This window comes from Phyllostomus hastatus, unplaced genomic scaffold (assembly GCF_019186645.2).
Source record: "Phyllostomus hastatus isolate PE091 unplaced genomic scaffold, TTU_PhHast_1.1 phas_contig_196, whole genome shotgun sequence".
NCBI lineage: Eukaryota > Metazoa > Chordata > Mammalia > Chiroptera > Phyllostomidae > Phyllostomus > Phyllostomus hastatus.
The window spans coordinates 7,223,942-7,249,229 of record NW_025333709.1 but is presented as its reverse complement, the minus strand read 5'-3'; the positions used below and the strand labels follow the sequence as shown (position 1 = coordinate 7,249,229).

The 25,288-nt window shown below is 48.7% G+C and overlaps 1 protein-coding gene across 3 annotated transcripts in view; it reads right to left on the bottom strand.

Annotated features, from left to right (window-relative positions):
• The window catches only part of C1QTNF7 (C1q and TNF related 7), a 95,492-nt gene extending 71,383 nt beyond the window's left edge, over positions 1–24,109 (bottom strand). Inside the window, exons 1-2 of one of the 3 annotated variants that reach the window (XM_045834327.1) lie at positions 24,006–24,109; positions 23,676–23,725 (exon numbers count right to left, since the gene is read on the bottom strand). In XM_045834327.1, coding sequence (XP_045690283.1) covers positions 23,676–23,725; positions 24,006–24,007 — 52 coding nt within the window. In that variant the 5' untranslated portion in view covers positions 24,008–24,109. Of the gene's footprint in view, positions 1–6,093; positions 6,273–23,675; positions 23,955–24,005 lie in introns of those variants that run through there. The other 2 variants (XM_045834328.1, XM_045834332.1) reach the window with 2 other exon arrangements.
• Between the last annotated feature and the right edge of the window lie 1,179 nt (positions 24,110–25,288).

Below are 25,288 nucleotides of genomic sequence, written 5' to 3'. Positions count from 1 at the left end.
CAAACTGAAGACTATTTATGTCTCAGCTGATGAAGGTAAAAGTGAAAACAATTTCATTAGGGCTCTGGAGAGTCCATCGAAAAGAAAGAACGTATCAAGCAGGAGAGACTTAATAGGCTCTTAAAGCCAGCAACGCTGTGCTCGCCATGGGTCGGAAAGAAGTACAACAGAGAAGTAGCCGTAACGAGACCATAACGAGGTTAATTAGATCATGCCAATGGAAGGGCATTCTAAGAGGAAACTGGTGTTATATCTCCTAATGTCACTTGAGAGAGGGGACAAGGAGAGGGGAAACCTCTGAAACCATTTTGCGGGCGCTTCTCTGGACCATGCCTTGTCGCATGAGAAGAATCCACATGGCAATCCTCTGAGAAAAGGGCATCTCTTTCTTACTGTACAGCTCTCTGGATAGCCCCTTCTTTATGTCTAAGGCAAGGGCAGTGTTGGTTCTTTCTAGCTTGTGCCTAACACATTGCAGGCCCTCAGTGAATGGTGATGCTCTGGGCAGACTGTTAGTTCCTTTCTGATGGCTGTTTTCCATTTTGTCCTCCTGTCTTACTAACAGAGGCCTCGTTTGCTTGGGGAGCCTGTGTCCCCAGGTAGATTCCTACCCACCTCCCAAATTCCCTGTGGCCGGGGAAGTCCGCGTGACTCACTCAGCCTGAACAATGATGTTTAAGAAGAGGTCAAGTGCAGAGGTCGCTGGGAAAACTTCCCACAGGGGAGGGAGAGCGGGTGTCGTCTGTTCAGATTTTGTTCTTTGTGTTTTGCTGCCTTTCCCCCAGAATGCAGTCCTGACATTCATGCAGTGTGGACACCCTGCGGTCACCATGAAGAGAGCTACGTGCCAAGACTGAAGAGCAGGAGGGGAGAAGGAACCGGGGTCTCCGATGACACGGTGAAGCCACTGCAGCCACTCTTGACTGTGTATCTCTGAAATAACTGCTTTTCAGAAGAGAAGCACCCACCTTGGTTTGGCCACATCCCCAAGCTGGGTCTCTGGCCCAGGTGTCGGACGCACTCCCTAACTGACCCAGCTCCACCCCACCTTTCCCTCCCAGTCTCAGTGTGGAAGACTTTCAGATGTGCGTACAATACTTCATTGTTGCAAAAGACTTGGCTCCTTTCTGAACAAATTTTCTAAAATAGTTTGTTTTTTCCTTACTACATGAGGCATTATTTGGCTATGATATCACAGAGCTCTGTTTGAAAGAAAACAATTAAGCATGTCTTCTGTTTTTAAACCAGCCATCCAACCTACAGTCACCGCAACCTACAGAAACAGCTCCAGCCTGGCGCACACGGCAGCATCAGAGGAGACGGAGAGATCAAAGCCTACAGTGAAAAAACAAATCCAAAACAAAACATGATTCGAGCAAAGAATTCCTGAGGCCTCTTGTAAGGTCTGCACTCCAGTTCTATAGCATCAGCAGTGACATTGGGTAGGAAAAAGACACAGAATTTCAAGGCAGAGAATCCAGGTTCCAATCCCCACTGAGTCACTTACCAGCTGCATAATTTGGGGTAAGTCTTTTTGTCGGACCAGGCTTTGGTTTTCCTCCCTGCAAAATGCTGATGACGACAACAGCAACAAGGATAACAATACCTGCTTCACAGAGCTGGGATGAAGAGGAAGTAGGGCGGTGTACGTGTAAGGGATCAGTGAATGTTAAAACATCACACCAGCTTTCATCGCCACCGAGACGTGAAACCGCAAGTCACATGTGAACTGGAGCTGAGTCTGTCCAGTGGCCACCTGGCCCGCATGTGTCACCCAGAGGTGTGAAACTGAGAGGCTGAGGGACGGACGGACCGCAAATTCTCTGTCGAAGGTTAGCACTGAAGGCCTTCCATGGAGTTAGCTTATCAGTCACTCTCAGAAGTATGAGAGTCTTCTCAATCCAAGGGCAAAGAGAGGTAACTCTGTCTATCTGGAGGGAAAAGGGGGACTGGACTTTCTAGCCAACCCCTGAGATCTCCTACATCACCTCTCTGGTAATAATGGGAGCAAACATTTTGCCGTGTGGCTGGCACTGTTCTAAACACTTCAAATTATTAACTCATTCATCTATCACAACAACCCTAAGCAGGAGCTGCGATTATCCCCATTTTGCAGGCAAGAAAACTGAGGAATGGGGAGGCGAAATGACTTGCCCAAAGACACCTAGTAGGGCTGGAATCAAGGCAGCCTGGCTCCAGGTCCTGCATTCACGATGATGCAATTTTACCCTTCGAGGGGGGACATGAATACAGCAGAACATGTGGCCGACAGCTGGGCTGTGAATCTTGACAGCTCAGCTCCTTAAGACACTCAGAGGAGTTCATGTGTTTCCTTCATGGGAGGAAGCCTGCAGAACTGCCTGGAGATCCTTTTGGTTTTTCAGCAAATTGAAATGTAACCATCTACTCACAAACAGCAACGTCTCTCCTTATTCTGATGGGGAACTCAGGGATTCGGGAAGGCATCTGGAACTATTTATGCCATCTGGGTTTTACAATTCAATATTAAATTTTTATAATGAAAGAGCCCAAGAAGTCAGAGTAGACCACATTAGCAAAACCTGACTACACAGGGCATATGTTTGCCAATGGAGCTTTAATGTCAGGCTGAAATATTGCTCCCAACACCCTGGACCAAAAGGGGCAAACACGCCGCTGGGACTCCCTGACCGGCTCTGTCCGTGGGACAACGTGCAGGGCTGGAGTGCTCCCCAGGTGCGTGCTCTCCAGGTAGTGCTGCAAACAGCCTCGGCAATGACCTTGCCCGCGCTGAGATGAAATACGGCACAAACACACCTCGGTGCCAGCGCCAGTCTGTCGTTGGGATCCGGGGATGACAGCCTGGGTGGGCTTCAGGGGCAGACAGCCCTGGATGAGCCTTGCCACTTCGTGAGCTGTGTAATTTCACACCATCTCCGAGATGCAGTTTCTAAGCCAAGGGGACATCTCGAGCAGGCCGGGGAAAGCTGGGACACAAATCCGGGGCATTTTCTATGGTCCGCTGTGGCCGAAGCGGAAAGAGCTTGTGAGGAAACCTCAGAGGGTAAGATCAGGAGTCATCGCGTGCCCCCACACCAGAGTGTTTGGACTCTTTCCTGAAAGCAGCAGGGCACTCCCAGTGGGTTGTTTTAATTTGAATATTTTAAGCACTAAACAGAATGAGTTTTCCTCATGGCTAATGTGATGGCTTATTGTAGAAAAAAGTAATAAAGAAGAGTGCTTTCGTTAACCTCCTGAGAATGTTGTTCTTTATTGCAGAGGGATGTTTTAATAAAAAAACCTAATCAGATTGTACCCACTCTTTTAGAATCTTCTTTTCTGTTATGACTGTATAAATACCTGTGCAAGTCCATGCAGATTTGTGCGCATTGTCACCGTAATGGCTACCTGGTAGCTAGTGGCTGCATGGATGTGTCATCATTTCTGTAATAGTGTTCCATTCTTGGGACTCTCGGTTATGAAGAATGCTGCAATGTATATTCTCCTAATTAAATCTTAGCCCGATTACTTCCTTAGACTCAATTTTGAGATATGGAAAGATACGCGTAGTTTAAGGAATTTCATATACATGGACAAATTATTCCTCATGTACATGGCGAAATTACACAAAAGCGGGCAATTGCCCTCTTGGAGGAGGGGACTGGGGGTGTCTTCCAATATTCTAGAGACCACCGTGTGGAGGAAGGGCTGACCCTGTTCTGCGTAGTCCCCAAGGACACGGCGAGGACCAATTTGTATCAGTCCCAGAAACAGAGCCTGCCTTTGTAGGAACCAGATTTTTTAAAAAGATTTTATTTATTTATTTTTAGAGAGGGAATGGAGGGAGATAGAGAGAGAGAGAGAGAAACATCAATGTGCGGTTGCTGGGGGTCATGGCCTGCAACCCAGGCATGTACCCTGGCTGGGAATCGAACCTGCGACACTTTGGTTTGCAGCCCGCGCTCAATCCACTGAGCTACACCAGCCAGGGCAGAACAAGATTTTTCTATCAATTCAATGCTAAAATATCCAAGTGACGGATCTTGGAAAGATGTCCCTATTTGGGATCGGTGTCCTTTTGTAGGAAAAAAACCCCAGCTTCTACAATGGAACATTTTACTTTCTTTTGACAACCACGGTGACCTCTGGGCTAGTTAATACTTGCAGTTTGTAGATGTACATCAAGCTGATCCAAACTGCCTGGAGCCCTTACAAGGCTGAGTTTGAGTGCAAATGTTATGTCTGATACATAAGTGTGTGAATGCCTTTTAGATACAGTCAGTGCTTGTCATGGGCAGGTTCCATGTTGGCAAATTCACCCACTTTCTGAAATTTATTGGCAACCCCCACCTCCACGCTCACGGTGCTTTCTCAGTCATTTGAGGACACGCACAGAACTGCAAAAACCCTGAGTCTTCAACGTACACAAATGCAGCTGAAGTGGAACGAGGCGATGCTGTGTTTTCTTTCCGCTCTCATGGTATAAACGAGTGGCCTTTCTACAGTCTATTTAGGGCCACCTGGTTTGCATTCTTTGGCTGTTGAGAATGGCCTTCGTGGAAGTGGTGTGCACAATTCCCAGGTGCGAGAAGGCTGTGTGATGTGCCTTATGGAGAAAAATGTAGTGTTAGGTGCGCTGCACTCAGATGCGAGTTAGAGTGCCGTTAATGTCAACAGTATGCATTAAGTAAAGTGTCCTTAAACAGGAACACATGCGAAAACAAGGTTATATGTTGGTCAATTGTTGAAACGCTGTCACCAGAGACGTATAGGACCGTAATTCTGTATTTTCCCCAGGAACAATGGTTTGGGATTTGCTTATTCAGTCTCTGGGAGTGACTGTAAATAGAACCTAACTACTGTGAATAGCAAGAATTGACTGTATGTTTCTAAACAACCGATGGGTTACTTTTGCCCATGGAACCCAGCTCTCAAATGCCTGGTCACCTGCGTTGGTCCCAAAGCCCTGACTGTTTGGAGGACGGCCGCCCGCCCAGGTGGGGGCCTCCTGAAGGCCTTCTCACTGGGCCAGACCATTGCTTCCACCAGCCAGACCCGTGGTGCATGCGGCCAAACCCACGCATGTCAGGGTTCCCTTGGCTGCAGAGACAAGGCATGTCTAACCACTTCGCTCAGTCCTGGGGTGGGCCATTTAAAAACTAGTTATCCTCTAATAGTCAGAGGCTGCGTCTGTCTTATATTTTATCCCCCTTCCCACAGAGCACAGTGTTGAGTGGCATGCAAACCATTCTGAATGGCGAGGAGCCAGATACAAGAAAGGAACCTTAACTGAGCCTTAAAATGAACTGCCCTAACTTTTGAGCATCATAGGGGACTGGCAACCAGAGGCAGGGCTGGTAAAAGCTGTTCTGTGGCTCCCACCTGCCCCCCGGACCTCCCTGCAGACCAGAAGCTGAAAGGTGAATGCCTGGCACAGTGAGGGATGGTGAGGGGGCCCGGCCACCACCTGCTGCAGCCCCCTGCTGATTGATGGGCGAGCCCCTCTGCACTTGACCTCAGTTACTCCGCACCACGGCTCTCTGCATGGCCCTTATTACCCACGGCCTTTGACGGGGAGAGGGAACATAGAGAAGGTGCGGGCCGTGTTTAAACACACACAGCCAGCAAGTGGGTGGAGTGGGGTTCCAGCATAATAATTTGCAAGCACCCAGCCTTTGTCAGTGAACTGGCAGGCAATTTTGATGCACTGCTTTGTTTGACCCAATGATCTGAGTCCGTTGCTCTTATTTAAAAATCAGGACATAACCCCTGGCTGGCGTAGCTCAGTGGATTGAGCGTGGGCTGTGAACCAAAGTGTCCCAGGTTCGATTCCCAGCCAGGGCACATGCCTGGGTTGCAGGCCACAGCCCCCAGCAACTGCACATTGATGTTTCTCTCTCTCTCTCCCTCCCTTCCCTCTCTAAAAATAAATAAATAAATAAAATCTTTAAAAAAAATCACGACATAAATTGAGCTGTGCGTGCCCTGCCTCAGGGGAGGCATGGGGGCTGCAGTTTCTCCGGGCCTCCCCCAGCCCGCTGCATTCCTCCCCCTCCCAGGCTTGGCTCTGTTGACCTTGGTTTGACCTTGTCCTCCCCTGGGTCAGCTCCTTACCTTCAGTACGATCCTGTCATCTATATAACTGCGTCTGATCCTCGTGGTTTTATGACTATTCTGCAGCTGAATGAATTTACTCAAGATCATTCGGCTAAATGAGATTCAGTGTAGTTCTCCCGGCCCCTTTCTCCACACGGCCTCCTGGACTTTTTACAGCCCGTGAACTGCTGCCCCCGCGAAGCAAGGCCGGTTTCGACTTTCCCGAGGCACTGATTTGTGAGGATTGCTCCGCGGAAAGCAGGAAGGCCGCGGTGCAGGAAGGGTGAGCGTGAGCAGAGGCAGGGGGAGGCGACAATACTTCTGCAGAAACTCTTCCTAAGCACTAACAGAGTCCACGTGAGCCCTTCTTCCCGTTCCGACATTTCTGCTTGTGAGCTGTGATTCAAGCAGGTGTCCCACAGCCTGGGGAATGCTTCTTCGTGAGGCAGGCACGCTCATTCCCCGAGTGGCTTTCCCCCCAACCCCCGTCCTGCTTCCTAAGGTCAATATGCCTGCGGGGGGGGGGGGAGACTCCTTCTTTGGGGAGGGGTCGTTCTCTGGTGAAAGAGTTCCAGATGACGTTTCCACATCAAGGGTCCTGGGCTTTGCATCACTGCAAACGAACCCATTACGAAGAGCACAAGCAGCTGGAAGGTGCCTGCTTCCTCCAAACAGGACTCAGCACAGCCCAAGTGGCATGCAGAACCTCCAGCTGGCCGGGCCGGCCCTGGCCTTCGGGGTGTCCTGGAATTTGCCTGAGGAAAGTCCCGCATCTGGCCTCCTCCTGTCCAGCCCCGCCCCCGCAGGGTGGCCAGCACAGTCCCTCTGAGACGCTGCCGCCCACATGGCCCTCTCTCTCTCAAAAGCCGTCGGTGGCTTCTCTTCTCCTCGAGAAGCCAGTCAAAGTGACCTCTCCTGCAGTCTGAGTTCTTTGCCGTTTGAACCCTCATCCCACCGTCCTCCAGCGGTTATCTCACTGCTTGCCTTCCAGAACATTCTTCTCTGAGTAAACAGGGACACTTGGCCTTTTCAGAGGAGTCCATATGCAAGTTTTTTCCCCTCGCCCATTCTCCCCTGAATATATGGGTCCTCTCACTCCTTCGAGACCCTGTCCAAGTTTCTCTCCTTTGAAGTCTGAGACTTATGGGCCTCATTTTCCCTGGTTGGAAGAGGGATTTTGATGAGGATTAAGTGCACATAACCAGCCCTCCACAGAACAGCTGCAGGGGGGTGGGGGTGGGGGGGAAGCGATGATGATGCTTCTTCTCCAGACCCACAAATATTGGGATGTACCTGGACCGAGGCTTCAGACTCACACGAAACATCGGCTTCCAATTTCCAGTGGTTGGAATGGATACAGGGCCCATAGATTCCGTGTATGGTTTACTTCTTCTTTCATTATGTTCCAAGACCCACTTACTCACGGACTCAAACACAATTTGGACCAAGAGTAGTTTCAGCCTCATCCTGCCACTCGTACGTCCCCTGCACCTGGCCATGCCATCCCTGCCGCTCATCGTCCTCAGCTTCTACTCCTTTCCTGGTACACGGAAATAGTGCCCACCTCGGGGGGTGACTGGGGGACCGAATGAGATGTCCGTCAGCCCCTAGGTAGGACGGATGGCACATGCCCGACACAGCGGGCACCCAGCCAACGCCTCACCTTCCCTTTCTTCTGGTGACTTTTGTCATCAAGTAGAGCCACCTCGGACCCCCCAGACTGTTGCAGTCTGAGACACAAACTCCGTCTGAGGTGCTCACATTTTATGGGTCTATCCTGTGGCTTCTTTCAAATTTTTGTTTCACAAACTTTTGGAGAAAAGCTGAAAACCAGAGCCGAAAGAAAAATCCGCCTTTCCGTGGGCATGTTGGCAGTCTGTCCGTCCAAACTAAACAGTCACTGTTACGGTCTTATCCAACTTTATTCTCAAAGAATCTAAAACTTGCTCTGGAAGGAACTTGCTGGCCAGCTTCTTTTAAGATACATTATTAAGATAGTTTTTTCAAGAGGCAGCACAAAATGTCACTGGCTCTTTCAGGCAGACACAGCATCAGCAACTTCCAGGCCTTTTTGGTTGGGAGGGGCAGCAATGTTCTGCCCCCTTATCGGAGTGCAAAGTATGACTAGCAACAATGTCTGCAGACGGCAGCCCGAATGGAAACCATCTCTTTGACACAGATTATGGAGCTATTTAGAACTAATCTCAGTGTTTGTATTAGACTTCATGGTTTAAGTTAGTATTCCTGAAATCAAAGCAGCGCTCTGAAGGGACTATATATACCGGGATGTGCTCCGAGGAAAACATGCTTGCAAATGGTTCCTCCTCAGTTCTCTGGGGGTGATCGAGGGTCGTGGCGAATCTGCTTCAGGAAGCGAAGACCGCCCAGTGAGCGGAAACCGGTGGGGTGACTGCGCAGGCAGAAGCCGGCAGGGGCTGTGTGTATCCAGGGGAGGAGGAAGGAGCGGCCGGCGGCGGAGAGGAGCAACGCGGAGAGTGACTGGTCCAGCCCGTGCACCTGGGCGTGGGGTTGGGGTCCGTTGTGGGCGACCCCTATTCCGGCCGCCCCTCCACCACCTTCCTGGGAATCGGTGCCCATGATGACAAAGACGTCATGCCCACCCCTTTCAAAAAATGCTTTGCACCTTGCTCAAGGCTTGTGCAACCCGAAGTAGGAGCTGCAGCCTTTGATACATTTTTACTTTTTCATTCATTTCACTCAGAGGCCCTGGCGCTGGGACGTGACTTTTCAGGGCACAGTCTTTGTCATTCGTCAGGTTTCCACGGAAGCACGCAGCTCTCCAAGGATTCAATTTGTGCTTCACCTGGGGGCCCGCGGCAGGGCGAAAAGACCGTGGGTTTCGGAGTCATCCAGATCCAGGTTCGAATCCTGATATTCCACTGCTGACTCGGGGCAAACCGGCGAACCCTTGTCAATCTCATCTCACCTGAAAAGCTTCCCCGTCTGTGCAGCAGAGCTGGCCACTTTATAAGGTTTTGTGAGGGTTAACAGAGGTAATAAATATCTGACGCACAGCAGAAAACTGAACAGAGGGCCGTTCAAACAGAGGAGCGAGGTGTTGCACAGAGGCATGGTTGCCCAGGATACGGCCCTGGGTCTGACGTCATCACAGTGAAATCTACTGCACCAATGAAACTTTTTTTTTTTTTTTTTTACTATTGCCCACAATTTAAATGGCAAGTGTACAAGATACGGGAGCCTCATCAATGGTGGGAATACGTCTGGGTCTCCCACACTCTGAAAATGTTATTGCGCTTCAGCTAACCCCTCCGTCTGCCTTCCTCACTCTTCCCTCCCGGCTCCACACGTGTGGAAGGACTGAGCCATCCAGCCGTCCCTTTCACAGCCTAATTTCTGTTTCCACAAGTCTCCCGACAGCTCCTCGAGCGCAGTGATTTTCCACCAGCGTGACGCAGAATTTTTGAAACCTGCAGTACCTGCCTATTTAGCTAGGGGCACTGGCCCCTTTTTTCCCTTATCAATGTTTCTCTTGTCAGATAAAAAAACAAAAACAAAAACCAACAACAGTCAACAAAACAACAGCTGTCTAGTGTGAATGAATCAAAATTATGCCTATTTTTGGTCAGACTGGCAAAAATGCATTTTTGGGGGTGTGCCACAGAGTTTTAGTAATTAATTTGTGTGCGCCACGGGAGGGGAAAGATGGGAAATTGCTGCTCTGGAGTCTAGAAAGTTATCAGTGTGCCTGCACCGTGCACACGGCCCTGTGACCACCGTGGCTTTGCACCCCACGGCTCGCCACTTCCTCCGAAACAGCAGCTCTGGGCCTTGTCTGCGCATTAGAATCACCTCGGGGTCTTTAAGCTTTTATTTTTGCCTGGATCCCACCACCAGAGAATCTGGTGTAATGGTCTTGGGTGCAGCCTGGGCTCTGGAGTTTCTCAAAGCTCTCTCATTGCTGCGTAAAGCACAGCTAAGGCTGAGGACCGCTGCAAAGAGTCCTCTCCTTGATTCATGTAATGTGACAAAACTCTGTTTCTCCCACTAGCCGAACACTTCTGAATCTCTTTCGGGGGTCTTACTCAAATCCTGTTTAGAATGTGGTTTCGTGCAGTAAAGGATGCAACTGTTATAAGTAAGGCAACTTATAGTTGGAGCTGTTCCTCTGGTATTGTTAAAGGAATTCTGCAAATCTTGGTTAATCAGAAAGCTTACTGAATGCAGGTTCAAGGTATGGCTGGATGGGTATGGGAAAAGGGAGAAGGAAGGGAGGAAGGAAGGGAGGAAGGACCTTATGCTTTATGATCCAATAACCCTGTATATCTAATGCTTTCTCTTCTATTATTGTATTTCAACTGAAGTATCAGGCATATTAATCTTAGCAATGGTTGATTGAGCACCATCTTATATCCTCACATGGGTCTATAACATGCATGTATCACAACTTTGATGAGATGGATTAGCCTCATTTTACAGCATGAAAATGCATATGGGGAGGGTTAGTCGTCCAAGGTCACAAGACTGGAAAATGACAAAGCTGCAGTTTTAAGTCAGGACAGGTTCTCTCTGGGTTAGAATCTTAAGTAATTGATGCCAAATGTGGGAGAATTCCTGCAGAGGTCTTATTTGGGGGAGACATTCACATACTCAACATCGGTGGTGTATCTCCCTTCAGTTCCCCCCTCTGCAGGCCAGGGCCCTGCAGTCTTTCTCCCTGTGCTTTGGTGTGAATGCTTCTCATCTTCTGGTGACTCAGGCCACCTTGAATGCAGTTTGCAGGGGCCCTGCTGGCCTGTGCTGTCCACAGTAAGATGGTAGCAAGGGTCTTAGGCATTGATGAGTTATCAAGGGTATTCTGAGGGAGCGGCTGGGTCAGCCACAAAGCAGAAAACTTGTGATGGTGGGTGGATTTCTATGCTCAGGAAAAAAGTGTTGGAAATAAAGAACTAAGTGTTCGTTGAACAGGAGTGGCCAGAGATGGAGATGTGGCTTTCTCTGCAGGCCTCAGAGGGATGCCGAGGGTGACAGAAAAGAGTACAGTGTAAGGAAGATAAGGAAAATGAGTAACTTGAGGAGAACGTGGAAAAGGATTCAACAAAACCTCTCCTTCCTTCCTTCCTTCCTTCCTTCCGTTCTTTCTTCCTTCCTTCCCTTCCTTCCTTCTGTTATCTGCTACCTTTCTTCCAAAGTGAACCAGCTGTCACTTGAACCTGCATTCAGTAAGTTTTCTGATTAATCAAAAACTTCAGATTTCCTTTAACAACACCATAGCAACAACCCTAACTACAAATCGCCTTCATTGTAAGATTTGCCTTATTTTTTTAAAAAATATTTTATTGATTATGCTATTACAGTTGTCCCATTTCTTTACCACACAAAACAACGTTCTAAACAGGATCTAAGTGAGAGTTCAATACCGCACTGGCTAGCCAGTGAGAGACCAAGGCAATGCTGGAAAGAATGCAGTTACATGAGGAGAAACAGTCGTTCAAAGCAGGAGGACCCAGGTCAGGGCCAAGGACAAAGACTTCATTGCCTGTCCTCTGGCCCTTCACCCCGAGCACACCGGAGGGTGCACGGGTTACTTTGAGTCTGAAAAGGCTCTGGGTCTGGCTGCCAGGAGGCGGAATTTCATGCTCAATCACAGTAACTACATGGGGCCTTGTGGTTCACACATTTTGTTCCTCTTCCATCTAATGGCTTTGATTTTTTTCTTTCCACTCCCCCTGCTTCACCTGGCACACTTCTCTGGGCTTGCCTGGAGCTCCATGTAGAAGGGGCACGCTGACGTGCACGGGATTTCCACTGTGGACCAGGCGCTGTGCACGGCACCCCGGCTATCGGGGGCGTATTCACTGCGGGCATATTCTGTTGGTACTTGCGAGGCATACATACAGAGAGGGTTTTGACTCAAGGGCTCTGGCGGAGGGGAGGGGGCAAGGAGAAAAGGAAGAGAGAGGAGGGGGCTTTGGAGAGGAGGATGGTTGGAATGCAGGAGCAGGGAAGGGAAAGCAGAGGGAGAGAGACAGGAGAATGGGTGAGGAGAGGGGCGTATGGAGAGTGAGGCAGGAGCGGGGTGGAGAATGAAAAGAACAGCACGGTACAAAAAAAAACGGGGTAAAGAGAGGGAATGACTGAATGGAGTGGGCTGGATGGGAGAAGACTAGGGGCGAAGATTGGAAACGGAGAAAACGTAGGAGAGGCTGATTCTCCATAGAGAGGAGATGGGGTGTTACAGACACTTATCTGTGATCCCCACCCCCCCAATTCATATGTTGGAGCCCTAACCCACTGTGTGACTATATTTGGAGACAGGACTTTCAAGGGGGTAGTTAAGGTTAAATGAGGTCATGAGGCGGGGCCCCGATTCAACAGGACTGGTGTCCTTATAAGAAGAGAAAGAAGCACCAGATCTCTCTCTCTCTCTCTCTCTCTCTCTCTCTCTCCCCGTCCCCTCTCTGCGACCCCCCTCTGCCCCCCCACTAGCTATAACCTGATCTCCCTGATGTCAAGATATAGCTAGAAGGTGGCCACCTGCAAGCCCAGAAAAGGGTTTTTGCCAGGAACCAATCTTATAGACACCTTGATCTTGGACTTCCACCATCTGACCAGTGAGAAAAGTACATTTCCATGGCCTCAGCCATCCAGTGTGTGGGGTTGTTCTGTTATCACGGCCTGAGCGAGCTAGAACCAGGGGGATGGAGAACGAAAGCGAGTCCAGGAGATCTCTGGGCCACCACCTGCCCTCTCTGGGGGAGTGGGCCCTAACACGCATTTTAAGTTTCTTCCTCTGATCTAACAGACGTGGGGGCACTGGCTCTCTAGGCCAGCAGACGACACATCCATGTACACGTGTGTCAGCCTCAGTGGGTGCTGAGGCTTTGGGTCTCGTCTGGAAAGTAGGGGTACACACAATGCCAGCTTTACGGGGGTGTTGGGGGATTAAATGACAGTTTGCCCCCACACACCTTCTGGGTAGGGAGGGTGCGCCGTCAGCGATCACTGTTAGTACTGTGTATGTGTGTGTGTGTGTGTGCACACTGTGTTTATGTAGGACAGTTTTTTTTCAAGGGCAAGATCTCTTGAGATGTCCCACACAGCAAAAAAATCTTAAACTCTTTGTGTGTCTCCAGGTTATCCTGGGTTGAGCCATATGAGATCACCATTCCCATAGGTGAAAAACAGCAAGTGTTTTAAAAAGTAGGAACATTTCACATAAAATCCTGATACATGGATTTTCTTTTAAAATCTGAAGATCTGGCCCTCTCGGGCCACACTGGAGTGAGCAGTGAGTGCCCCCGTGGGGTGGAGCATGCCACCCCAGGCCGCAGGGTCTCGGCCACACGCCCACTCACTGAAGCACGGGTCCAGCTTGCCCCTATAGACAGAGAATTACAGCCTTCGACTTAGTATGCTGCCTAGAGCTGCGGCGATGTGTTGCTTAATGATGTGCCCTGAGGGACAAGTATATATTTTTTACAGACAAACGCATTAAAACCACAATGTAGATTTGGGTTAGCAAATGGCAAGCACAAATCATCTCGAATCAAACAGCTGAGGCCCTTGGAGAATTCCAATAAACCAGGGAGAGCCACTCTGGGTTCTGCTTGTCGCTCTGCACTCTCACCTGGGCTGAAATGGTTTCCCTTGAAGGGTTCATGTTCACATGCAAGTCCCGCCCCTGAGTATCGACGCGTGTTCTTCTCTCTTGCTTGAACTTTTCTTTTTAATCACCTGCCCCGTGTCAATGTGTCCAGTGAGAAGAACTCCCCTACAACAAAGCAGCCTGTGGGAATATCAGCTGGCCAGCCAGAAATATCAGGCTCTTAAGAACAACTGGCATTTGGGGGGCTGGGGAGCATAACGTTATTTTGTTTTGCAAATGAAGAAACTGAGGCTCAGAGAGGTTACTAAGCTCGTCCAGAGTCACACAGCGAGGTGGGAGAGCTGAGATTCAAGCCCCATTCCCTCTGTGGTTACGGTAGGTGTCCACAACTCCGTTGAGGCCCGCATAAGTTAGAATACTGCCCCCAGCGTAGATCCAATCCCGCGCAAGAGAACACTGCGTAGATGCATCCCGGGCCTGGGAATGGGATTTTGTTGCAAGTGGTCATGTTGTGAGTGGCCGTGGTAAGAGGGTTCCTATGCCCTGGGCTGCAGTAGACAGGGAAGGCTGAGCTACAAAGGCTGCCACTTGATGAGCCCACACTTTCAGAATGCGATGTTTTATTTTTCCCTTTGCATAACAGCTGGCATTTGTATTTCACCTTCTAGCTTGCATACTTTCTCTTACATAGTATCTCATTTGATACTACCAATGGGCCCACTGGACCAAGTACATATTATTCCCATTTCAATGATGGACAGACAGAGGCTCAGAGAGTTCAGAGAACTTCCCCACAATCGTACAGCCAGGAAGAGTTAGGGCTGAAACTGGCACACAGAGATTATAATTCCAGATTCTTCATTCTTTCAGTTAACTACGAAGAAAATCAGCACCATTAACATGGGTGATAGTAGGCTTTGTTACAACTAAGTATTTGTTGTTATTTTTTTAAGTCAGAGTGTTGGTCTTTTTATGAGATGAGCTCCCTAGCAGATGCAAATTCAGCACTAAGGAAAGGAAAGTATTTCAGTCAGAGAGAGTACCCGTCGCCCTGCAGTGTGGGTGTCAGGCAGGACCCGGAGAGGCAGTGACAGCCACTCGAGTTCTCCTTCAGCCACCGCGTGTAGGACGCTGCCTTCCTCCCCACCAGCCCGGGGTGGGCTCCGGTTCCTTCTCAGCACAGGGTGCCCCTCTCCGTCCCCGGAAGCTGATGTGGCCTGTGCAGTAGGGACAAGGCATCTGGAACCTGGTGTCCAAGTCCGGGCGCCCCTTTCAAGGGGGGTGTGGCTGTTCCCGCCAAACCACAGAGTGTCCAGGGGAAATTGCTCCCTGTAAGTGCAGGGAGACCCTGGAGAACTTTGGGAAGGCAGCTGCTGACAGTCTTCAAGCATTTCAAAGGCCAGGAAAAAAAGACACGGACTTTTCCACGCTACTTTCGAAAGCAGAGCAACGACCAACGGAGAGACATGAAAAATGGCCAGATTCTGGTATAATAAAGAACATTCTGGCAGCCAGTGGTGGTTTAATGGAAGGAGCTACCTTCACAAATATGAGCTTTTCGGTACAGCCGGCACTGAGGCTGAACGTGAGACCCGCCGCCTGGATCAATCCTAACAGGCTGCTCGAGCAGCATTCTGTATCAGCCTCAGGGACAAGCAGGGAGATGATCAACAGTTTCGGTGACATTTTAAGGACCTAGCACATAAATTGCCTTCAAGAAATGAGAATTTTTGTTAAGTCTCCACACTATGTTGGAAACATATAAAATTGCCATTTCCGTAGGTAATAAAATGGTTGAAGGTCAGCAGTTTTATATAGTTCAACATAATTCATACAAAGATGGAAGAATAGGCTTGATTCTTTAGACCTGTGCCACCTAGAGAAAGGAGATGCCCGTGCAGCTATGTGGGGTTCACTGTGCAGAGGTGTCGTGCTGTTCTGGGCTGAGTTGTGTCTCCCCCATAATTCACGGTTTAACTACTTCAGAGCATGGCTGTATTTGAAGATAAGACCTGTTTTTATAAGGTATTTAAAAATTTATTTTTAGAGAGAAGGGAAGGGAGGCAGAGAAACATCAGTGGGTGGTTGCCTCTCATGCATCCCCTACTGGGAGCATGGCCTGCAGCCCAGGCATGTGCTCTGACTGGGAATCAAACCTGCGACCCTTTGCTTTGCAGGCCTGTGCTCAGTCCACTGAGCTACACCAGCCAGGGCTGAAGATAAGACCTTTAAAGGGCTGATGAAGTTAAAGTGAGGCCCTGAGGGTTGGCCCTAATCCCGCTGGGCTGGTATCCTTGTAAGAAGAGGGGATTTTGACCCACAGAGGGAAACCAGAGGCGTGCTGTATGGAAGAAAGACCCCTGTAGGCCTGTGCAGGAAGGAAGCCGACTACACATTAAGGGGAATGGCCTCTGAAAGAACCAAATCAATGGACACCTTGGTCTCGCACTGCTAGTCTCTGGAACTGTGAGAAAATTTATTTCTGTTGTTTAGGTCACCCAGTTCATGGCATTTGGCATACACGGGTCTATGGATACATGGAGGATGACTGTAGGGATGAAGATGGACAAGGAGGCCTGGGAAGAGAGAGATTTCCAAAGTCCCCTGAAGACCATGCTAAGGAACGTGGTTTTAATTGGGAAGGAAGAGAGGGGATGCTGATGACCTGGGAGACCGGCATCAACACCTATGATAGGACGGGCTGGTGAGGCCAATACATTCAACGAATCCCTTAACTCAGATCCTATTAACATTAAATTAGATTTTAGAGTGGAATGGGATAACAACTACTTCCTAAGAAGTCTTTTCTTTTAAAAAAAATTTTTTTAAGATTTTAATTTTATTTATTTATTTATTTTTAGAGAGGGAAGGGAGGGAGAAAGAGAGAGAGAGAAACATCAATGTGCGGTTGCTGGGGGTCATGGCCTGCAAGCCAGGAATGTACCCTGACTGGGAATCGAACCTGAGACACTTTGGTTCGCAGCCTGCGCTCAATCCACTGAGCTACACCAGCCAGAAGAAGTCTTTTCTAAAAAAAAATTAATGGTTAAGAAAGAAACTGGAAAAAAGTCACAACCAATTTAAGAGAATAAGCTGCTTTGGGGATGACAGAAAAGCCACCAAGGAACGTGTTAATGGCAACTGTCAAATGTTGGTCGAGTGCTGAGGGCGGTACAGCTGGTAGGATGTGGTTTAAGACAACCGCGCAAGCTCTGCATCGCTGTTACTGGTAGAATAGGCCCCGAAACTGCAAATATTCAATAGTATTCTGTAATTTATCTTTGATTACTTAGCACTAGCTCCCTCCCCGTGATTTGGAGGCAGACAAACGTGTGTTGGAGTCGGAGCTCTGCTCTAGCTCCATGGCCTTGGGCAAGTCACTTCTTGCTCGTGTCTTTCAGACGGGATGCAACCTGCCCCCTGCCGCTCCCCAGATGCCCGCTCAGGTGGGGTCATAGGCCCTCCTATGGGATTCTTACGATATAAAGCAGAGTCACACTATGTTCCTAGTGGAAAAAAACCCTCTATTTAAAACAAATTTTAATTAGAAATGGCAACTGAAGGACTAGTCAAGAGCAGACCTCTGGACTGCTGGGTAGGAAATAAAGAATCCTTCCAGGGTCCCCGTGTGGCAGGGTGGAGGGGTGTGTGTTATGGACACTGCGACACCTTCAGTTTAGATACAGGCTCCATATCTTGGCGCTTACAGGACATTAGCTAAGCTACTCACCACTCCTCATCTGAACAACGGGGATGTGGACACCGCCTATGTAAAGCACTGGCCCATGCTAGGCGTTTATTAAAAAGACTCTGTTAAGCTGATCATCATAGCACCTCCTCGGGTGGCAAACGGAGCAACTTTGGAGCAGCCATTTCATCCGCTATTGGGGACGGCATTTCACTGACGACAACTGAATACCAGTTGGGTATTCAGTTGCTGAATAACTGTGCGTGTCCATCACCTCCAGCGGATTCTGAGAGTGTTGCCTGGGCCTTGGTGTGTATTTGTTTCAAGATTGTGCAAAACAGGAAGCAGGCGTTTCTTGAAAACACATTTTCCTCTCTTTCCTGAGTATATGCCAGGAGCGGGGGGGATAGGAGACCTCTGAGAAGACATTTCCCCAGGCCCAGAGAGACGGGGGTCAGGATCAGTGCATCCGTGAGGAGCGGGAACGCTCACTCTGTGGGGTGCCTGGCCTGGACAGTGATTCCCAGATCCCAGACGGGGGTTGGAAGCAGATGCCACAGACATCAGGGACAGGCAATTTATAAGAATGAGCATAACTGGTGAGAAGAAAACCCTCCCTGGTATTGGAGGCGGTGGGAGCAGGAGCCTGATAATTTCTAAAGCCGAAGTTCCTGTGGGCATGGGCTCTTGGAATCAGATTCAAGTTGAATGAAAGAAAATAAAGAAATGTGACATTCCTTGCAGACCTGTGTTTTTTAGATTGATTGCCACTTGCTCTCGTGGTAAGACATTGGAGAATTTAAAGATGCATTAATTCCCACTCCTTGGGGGCTTGGCACCAATTTGGGAGCTGGAGGCGGTCATGTGACACCCGGTGGGTAACTGTCATTCAGAGCATCGCAGGGCCCAGACACAGGGTCAAGTGCAGTTAAGACCTCGCGGTTCAAGAGGCAGACAGCTGACTTGTGCTAAAGGCAGACAGCCAGGATGATGGCTAAGCGTTTCTCCTGAAGGGACGTATTAAAATACACTCTCCCGATCACTGCATGCCAATACCACATTATGTAATGGCCATAGCTGTAAGCTTATGCATTTTTCTAGGCCCTAATGTTCTTTTGGAAGTAGGCCCACTTGATAGGACGGAGAAGTGCAGACCCTGGTGACGGCATAAGGCACTGCAGAGCTGATGATTCCCACGGAAGTGCTGAGAGGTTTATCTCCATGGAGTCCGAGGGCTGAGAAGGGGCCCGATGTCAGCTAGCTCCTCCTGCCCCTTCCATTCCCCAACCCCTCCTATTTCACAGGGGCTGGTCGGATATAATGAGGCCTCAAGGCTGTTATTTGAAAGACCACAAGGATGGTCACGGCCTTGGTGGAGCAGGTGGAGGAGACGGGGGTCCAGGTTCACCTCCACCCCTTAACCGCTGTGCGAACAAGAGCCGCTGTTATCTCCTGCCTGGACAACTAGCGCCTCCTGACCGGGAGTTCAGTCTCTGCCCTGCCTGCGCACTGCTTAATCATCTTAAATCATTGCTCTGATGAACTGCTGGCAAGTTACTTTCTTGTTTACAAACTTTTAGTGATTACTCCATTAAAAAATTCAAGCTCTGTGGTTTGGCATTCAAGGCTTTCTTACGATCTGATTCCAGTCAAGTCTCCATGACCCCCTCCGCATCCACCAACTAAGTCTTAGAGCTTATTTCCCTTTGCTCCCCATGCCTGCACTTTGTTCTGCCAGGGAAGCCCTCCTGCTACTCCCCATATGGGCATCTTTCGTGGTTTTCCTAATATTCTTTTCCCTGCTTGGAATGCCCCTACCACCAATTCTTACCCATCCTTCAAGGCCAAATTTCATGTTACCTCCTCTGAGGAGTCTTCTCTGAGCATCAGTCAGATGGACCCAAGTTTGAGATCATACTCTGCCACTTAAGTTCTTAGAAAACTTCAGGCAGTTACTGAATTTCTCTAGGGCTCAGTTTTCCCATCTGTTAAATGGGCCAGTTAAAACCCATCTTGTAGCCTTATAAAGTACACATGGATTAGTCATATTGTAAGGTACTTAGCACAGTCCCTTGTACATGGTAAGTGCCAAAGACCATTACACATTACTCTGGTTTTTCCAGGGACCCGAGGTCTCCTTTTGTCTGAATTCCCGTTCACTTTGAGCCTCTCTGATATCTTTCTTGGAAATCTAACTTTGCATTTTACATATTGGAACACATATTTTATTTCCCCCATTTGACTGAGCACTCCTTCCAGGTGGGATCCTGTTGTATTCTAGCTGGTGTCCTTTGTGGGGCCCTCTATACCGCAGGCCCCCAAAACCATAGACAACAAAGGCTGACTTCTCGGCTGTGAAATGAGGATTTGGTTTTTGTCACTTCTCCTTCTAAAAGATGACTTAATTGCCTTAGATAGGAGAATTCCAGTTGTTGGGCTTCTGTTTCACAGAAATGCGGGAAATCAGTTCATGAAGTGGCTGGTGGAGATTTGAATGTTAATGAGGTCTTGGGGAATGTCACGGGTTTGAAGGCCACGGGGCAGCGTGCCCTGGCCGTTTCCCGGCACGCATTCCACATTCCGTGGTCTGTGTGATAGCCCTTGGGGGCACATGGTTTCATGTCCTAATGGAAAAGTGTGGAAAAGGTCAGATTCTAACGACCCACTCATGGAAAGACAGAGGACACACGAAGAAACAAAAACATGTGAAAATAGCTGACTTTCTAGCATGAGTGAGGGTCAGGAAGTGTTGATTATGGGCGCCCCAATCTGGAGTTCCTGAGACGGATCTGAGCAAGCGACTGAAACTTTCTGGGCTACAGTTTTCTCAACTCATAGAGTAGAGATTATAGCAGAATTTCAGTACTAATATCCCAAATAGTTTGTGAGTTTTATTTCATTTTTAAAAAATATTTAGTTTATTTATTTATTTTTAGAGAGGGGAAGGGAGGGAGAAAGAGAGAGAGAAACATCAATGTGTGGTTGCCTCTCATATGGCCCTCACTGGGGACCTGGCCTGCAACCCAGGCATGTGCCCTAACTGGGAATTGAACCTGCGATGCTTTGGTTTGCAACCCACGCTCAATCCACAGAGCTATGCTAGCCAGGGCAGGTTGTGAGTTTTAAATGCAGCTATTCATTTTTGACTATGATTTAGTTATTTTTTTCATTTTATTTTACTTTATTCTTATTGTAGACACTATTACAGATGTCCCCATTTTACTCCCTTTACCCGCCTCCACTTAGCACCCTCACTATTCAAATAAAGCACTTAGAATAGTGCTTGACACAAAATAGGTGGTCAATAAAATGTTATAAATTAATGTTTTCATTAGTAGAAACAAATGCAAAGGGAGTATTCGAGAAAAATAAACTAAAAAACTAAAACGTGTGACAAGCCCTGCCGTGAAGGAACCAGCATTGCACAGATAATAAAAGCTCACACTCATTAAGCTCTCATATGCCAGACACTCTGATAGTAGGCCCTTTGCACAGATTCCTAACTCAAACCCGACAATGCTTTTATACGAATAGATATAATTATTAGCCTCATTTAACAGGTGAAGAAACAGATGCTTGAATGGGTCTGAGTTTGCAGGGTGGTTGCCAGGTGGAGCTGCATTTGAAGTCAGATGTTTGTCTCCCCAGAGCCCGAGTTCTGGTCCACGGTGGCACAGAGCTTCCCACATTTGCTTTGGGTTATCCTCTTATCATTAATCGCTGAAACTGGTGGCCTCAAGATAGCAATTTGGGGACAAGAGCCTCACTCCCTGCAGTCGACTCAGTTCATGGGAGCGGCCATGGTCTTCCCACCCCCGTGCCTTTGCTCACTGGCCTCTGCCTGGACTCTCTTGTCCCTGTGGCTTCTTTCATGATATTTTGATCCTCCTCCAAGGTCTAGGTCAGACGCAACTCGGTGAGATTTCTTTGACTTTATCAGGCTGATTTCCAAAGCCCCACTCAGCGCTGTTCTCCATGCACTTCTACATTGACTCTTACGCATGTTCTCTCCGTCAAGGGCCAGGCTCAAAGAGCCTCGGCAAAGTTTCTGGCATGGAGTGGACACTCAGCTAGGGGTACCTCTTTCCTAGTCTCTCCAGGGTTCGATGCCTGAGCCTGGGGCTTTTCGGGTCCTGGTTCACAGACTTGGGATATGTGAGGGGAGCTCGCAACCTGGGCTAAGCCTGGCTTACATTCACATCCTGCTCAGGTTCAGACAGCTGGGCTCCCACACTCCCTAGCAGTTCATTAGTTAACACGGACGGCCTCGCGCCACCCTCTCCTTCGGCCTCTCGGAGGTGAACAGGCATGATTAGGTCACACGGGGCCTCTCCTCACCGTCCTTTTTGGGACAGCCCTGACCTGTCCTTTCCAGGGCGCTGTCCAGGTCTCGTTACAAAGCCCCTCAGCGGCTGCGCCTCAGATGAGTCAGCTGGCGTGGGCTTCATTAGCAGCTCTGATTGCCTTTTGTTTTCCTGCGCACTGGGGCCTCCGCAGGGCCCAGAGGCGGGGCCTGGCGGGCCTGGTTTCCAGAGACCGAGCCCGCCTCCGTCGGAGCGCGTGGTGCAGTCCTCGCTCTGCTCCACCTCTCCCCCCTCCGGCCCCCCCAGCATGTCATGCCACACTGCGCTGTTCTCGGCCGCACCCGTCCCCGGGGTACACTCTGGCGCCACGAAACCGCTGGCCATCCCAGCTCTCCAGCTGCCTTCGATGAGGTCATGGGGTGGGGTCCTGGAGACCCCCTCCTAATAGGGTGGGGGCTTCTCCAACTGGCCCGGGAATGGTCGAGAGGGTGAGGAGGAAGAGATGAGAATTCTTTTGAACGTCCAACCCACTGCTGCCTCCCTCGCGAGGCTGTACGGCCAGCGTGGGTAGAAGGAGAGAAAGGGAAGGGAGAGCACGTAGGGGAAGGACGAGGAACGGGTGGGCACTGGCCCCTCGTTTCTTCCATTAACAACCGTGGACGGGGGAAAGGCACTCTCAGTTTCTCTTGACCACCTTGCAAGGAGCTGACTGAACTGCCTTCTCTGTTTTGAACAATAATGTCCTTCCTCTGATCTTAATCTCATTCTCTTCACGGAGACCACAAAAGGCAGAGAAGCCACTGTAATCCACCTTATGCAATCAGAATGTGACACAGAAGGGAGAAATAGCTGAGACGCAGAGTAACAACAGTTGGTACAGCAAAGACAGCCCTTCTCAACCCAAGCACGGGGTAGCACCCCACATTCTCACCCGGGCCCCAATGAGTGTTTGCGAGTATCTCCCCAATCGGGGGGTTTTGCGGACAGCGGGTGCTTAGATGTCTCAAGCCACTGGAAAGCCGGGTCCAACCCACAGAGCTTGCTAATGTCTGCCTGTGGGAACATCTGTGTGCGTGGAGGAATGAGTGCGGGGCTCTGCTAAAGGCAGCCGGCTGGAAGAATGTGCAGACCTCCACAAATATCTAGGTTTTATTTTATTTTATCTTTTGCACCTGGAAGTCTGCCTCGAAAAGATGGGAATGCTGATAACAGACTTTTTCAGGGAAATTGGAAGAACAGATCGCATACTTATGTGCCCTTCCTCCGAAATCCGCAAGCAGCGTCTCATATGGCCAACACATAGAAAAACAGGGCATACTCTAGCCTCTCTGCCCCCTACCTGTTTCTGACGCACGATCCAGAGGGCAAAGCCACTCCATTGAGATAATAACATTGTCAGTCAACTGAGACCGGAATGAACAAACTTGGAGTTGAAACAGTTTTCCCCCCAAGACATAATAACTGTAACCTCATCTCGTGTGGCTACAAAGGAAAAATCAAATGATTTATTTAACTTTTAAAAACACGTTCTGCAGAACAAGTTTATAAGCAGTCACAGTAACCGTATTTAAGAGGATTTTTGGAATGTTATTAAAAAACTTCCATGGGAAAGATTTCCGAGTTAATAGAAAGATCATAGCTCCGGAAGTTGAGTTGCATATAACAGAGTAAGAAAACATAGATACTCTGACCTCGGCAAAATTAGCCCATCACCACATTAGTGAAAGCCAAGCACATCGGAGAGAGATTTTGAAGTCTCACGTGCATTTTTCTAAAGGAAACGGCATTTTCCGAACAGTCAAAAGATACTTCAGAGAGGTTTGCGTGTCAAGCAGAATAGAAAGTAGGAGAAAGCACCACCGCTGCATTTTCGAACCTCTGATATATCATTTGTTGAAACACTTTGTACAAGCTCCTCATTTCTCTGCTACTAGATGTTTTTGCAGTTCCCCTAGTAAACATTTCTGACGAAGGCCAAACAGGAGGGGAAGAGAAACACCACAGTGAGGTGGTTGCTTACCTTTTCTAGGCATTGCTGACATCACACTTCCCTCCGGAACATGAGGCTTCCTGGCTCCGGTTGTCCCATGAAGGTAGAAACCATGGAAAAAAAATGTCAAGCAGAAATACGTGTTTATGATTCAAAGCTGCTTCAAAACAACACCAAAAAATTGCTTGATGAAAAACGAAGCACTGGTCTGCGCACTAGAACACACTTGAAGCTTGGAGCTCATGCTGTTGGAGGAGGTTTTGCAACTGTCTTCCTCCGTTTAAACAACCTCCTGCTCCTCCCAGGCACTTGCCAGCTCCTCTAATTTAAAGCAACTGCGATCCTTCCCATAATACTCACATTTCAAAGAGCTCAGTATATACTCTCGTTAGGAAGGAGTAGGAGCGGGTGGGCGGCGTGCTTCTACAAACCCCGGGCTGAGGCAAATCAGAAGCAAAGGTTTCAGGTATCGGAACACTTCTGTGTCCTTCCCGCTTTTATCCACGGATCTTCTCACCGTGTTACTTCAAGTTGTTTTTGCCTTTTCAAGTGGTGCCTTGGGACCGAACGGCATCACCTCACTGGAAGCAAAAAGTGCCCCAGACAGTTTATGTCTCGAGTTAGGGAACAAGGATGCTAGTGAAACTGTGTTTAAACAGCGCTTTGCTAACACAATGACTTCCATGCAATTCTTCCCTATCTGTTTGAAAATGTAAAACGAGCGCCCATGATCTTTTTTATAAAAGGGGAAAATACCTAAAATGATGCCCTTGGTTGGTGTTATTTTAACCTTTATCCTGTTTGCAAATCATCGCCTCCAGGAAGGTTACTTGCTTTGCAAAGTCTGTCTGTGTAGCTGAATAAGCCTTCTGACAGTTCCGTCTGCAATGGATGTTACCAAGTTTACTACTTCCATCACCCGTCTCCTACTGCCACTGATCTCTTCCCCCCTCCCTCTCACACACATGCACACACATTTGTGAATTCAAAGTACAGCCAGCTTGAAGTGTGGTCAACTGAAAACGGTGGTTTAAAACATTTTTATAGTATATCTTTTTTAAAAAAGTTCTCAGTTACAGTCTACACTTAATACTAGTCTGCATCAGTTTTGTACATACAGCACAGCGGCCAATCACACACTCTCCAGTGTGGCCCCCCAGACATTCTGAGCACCCACCTGGCACCGTACACAGCCGTCACAGTATTATTGATATGTTCCCTCGGCAGTAATTTACATGCCTGCGACTGCTCGGTGACTACCAGTCTGTACTGGTTAATCCCTCCACCTTTCTCACCCAGTCCCCCAACCGCCCTCCCCTCTGTCCAATGGTGGCCTGTCTTTATACCTATGAGTCTGTCTCTACTTTGTTTATTTTGTTCTTTAGGTTCCACACGTAAGTGACATCATATGGTGTTTGTTTTTCTGTATCTTAAAGCAGGTATTACTCAGTATCTGATAATAAGTGCTCAAAAAATACAAACTGAATCGAATAAAATATTGCACAGGTTCAGACGAGTCAACAGTTTTGGCGATCTGGGCTTGCAGGTGTGTTCCTACGAGACAGTGTTTATATGTCAAAGCTGGTGCAGGGAGGTCAGAGCTGTGCCCTGGCTCCATTTAATGAATGCTTATGGTATAATGA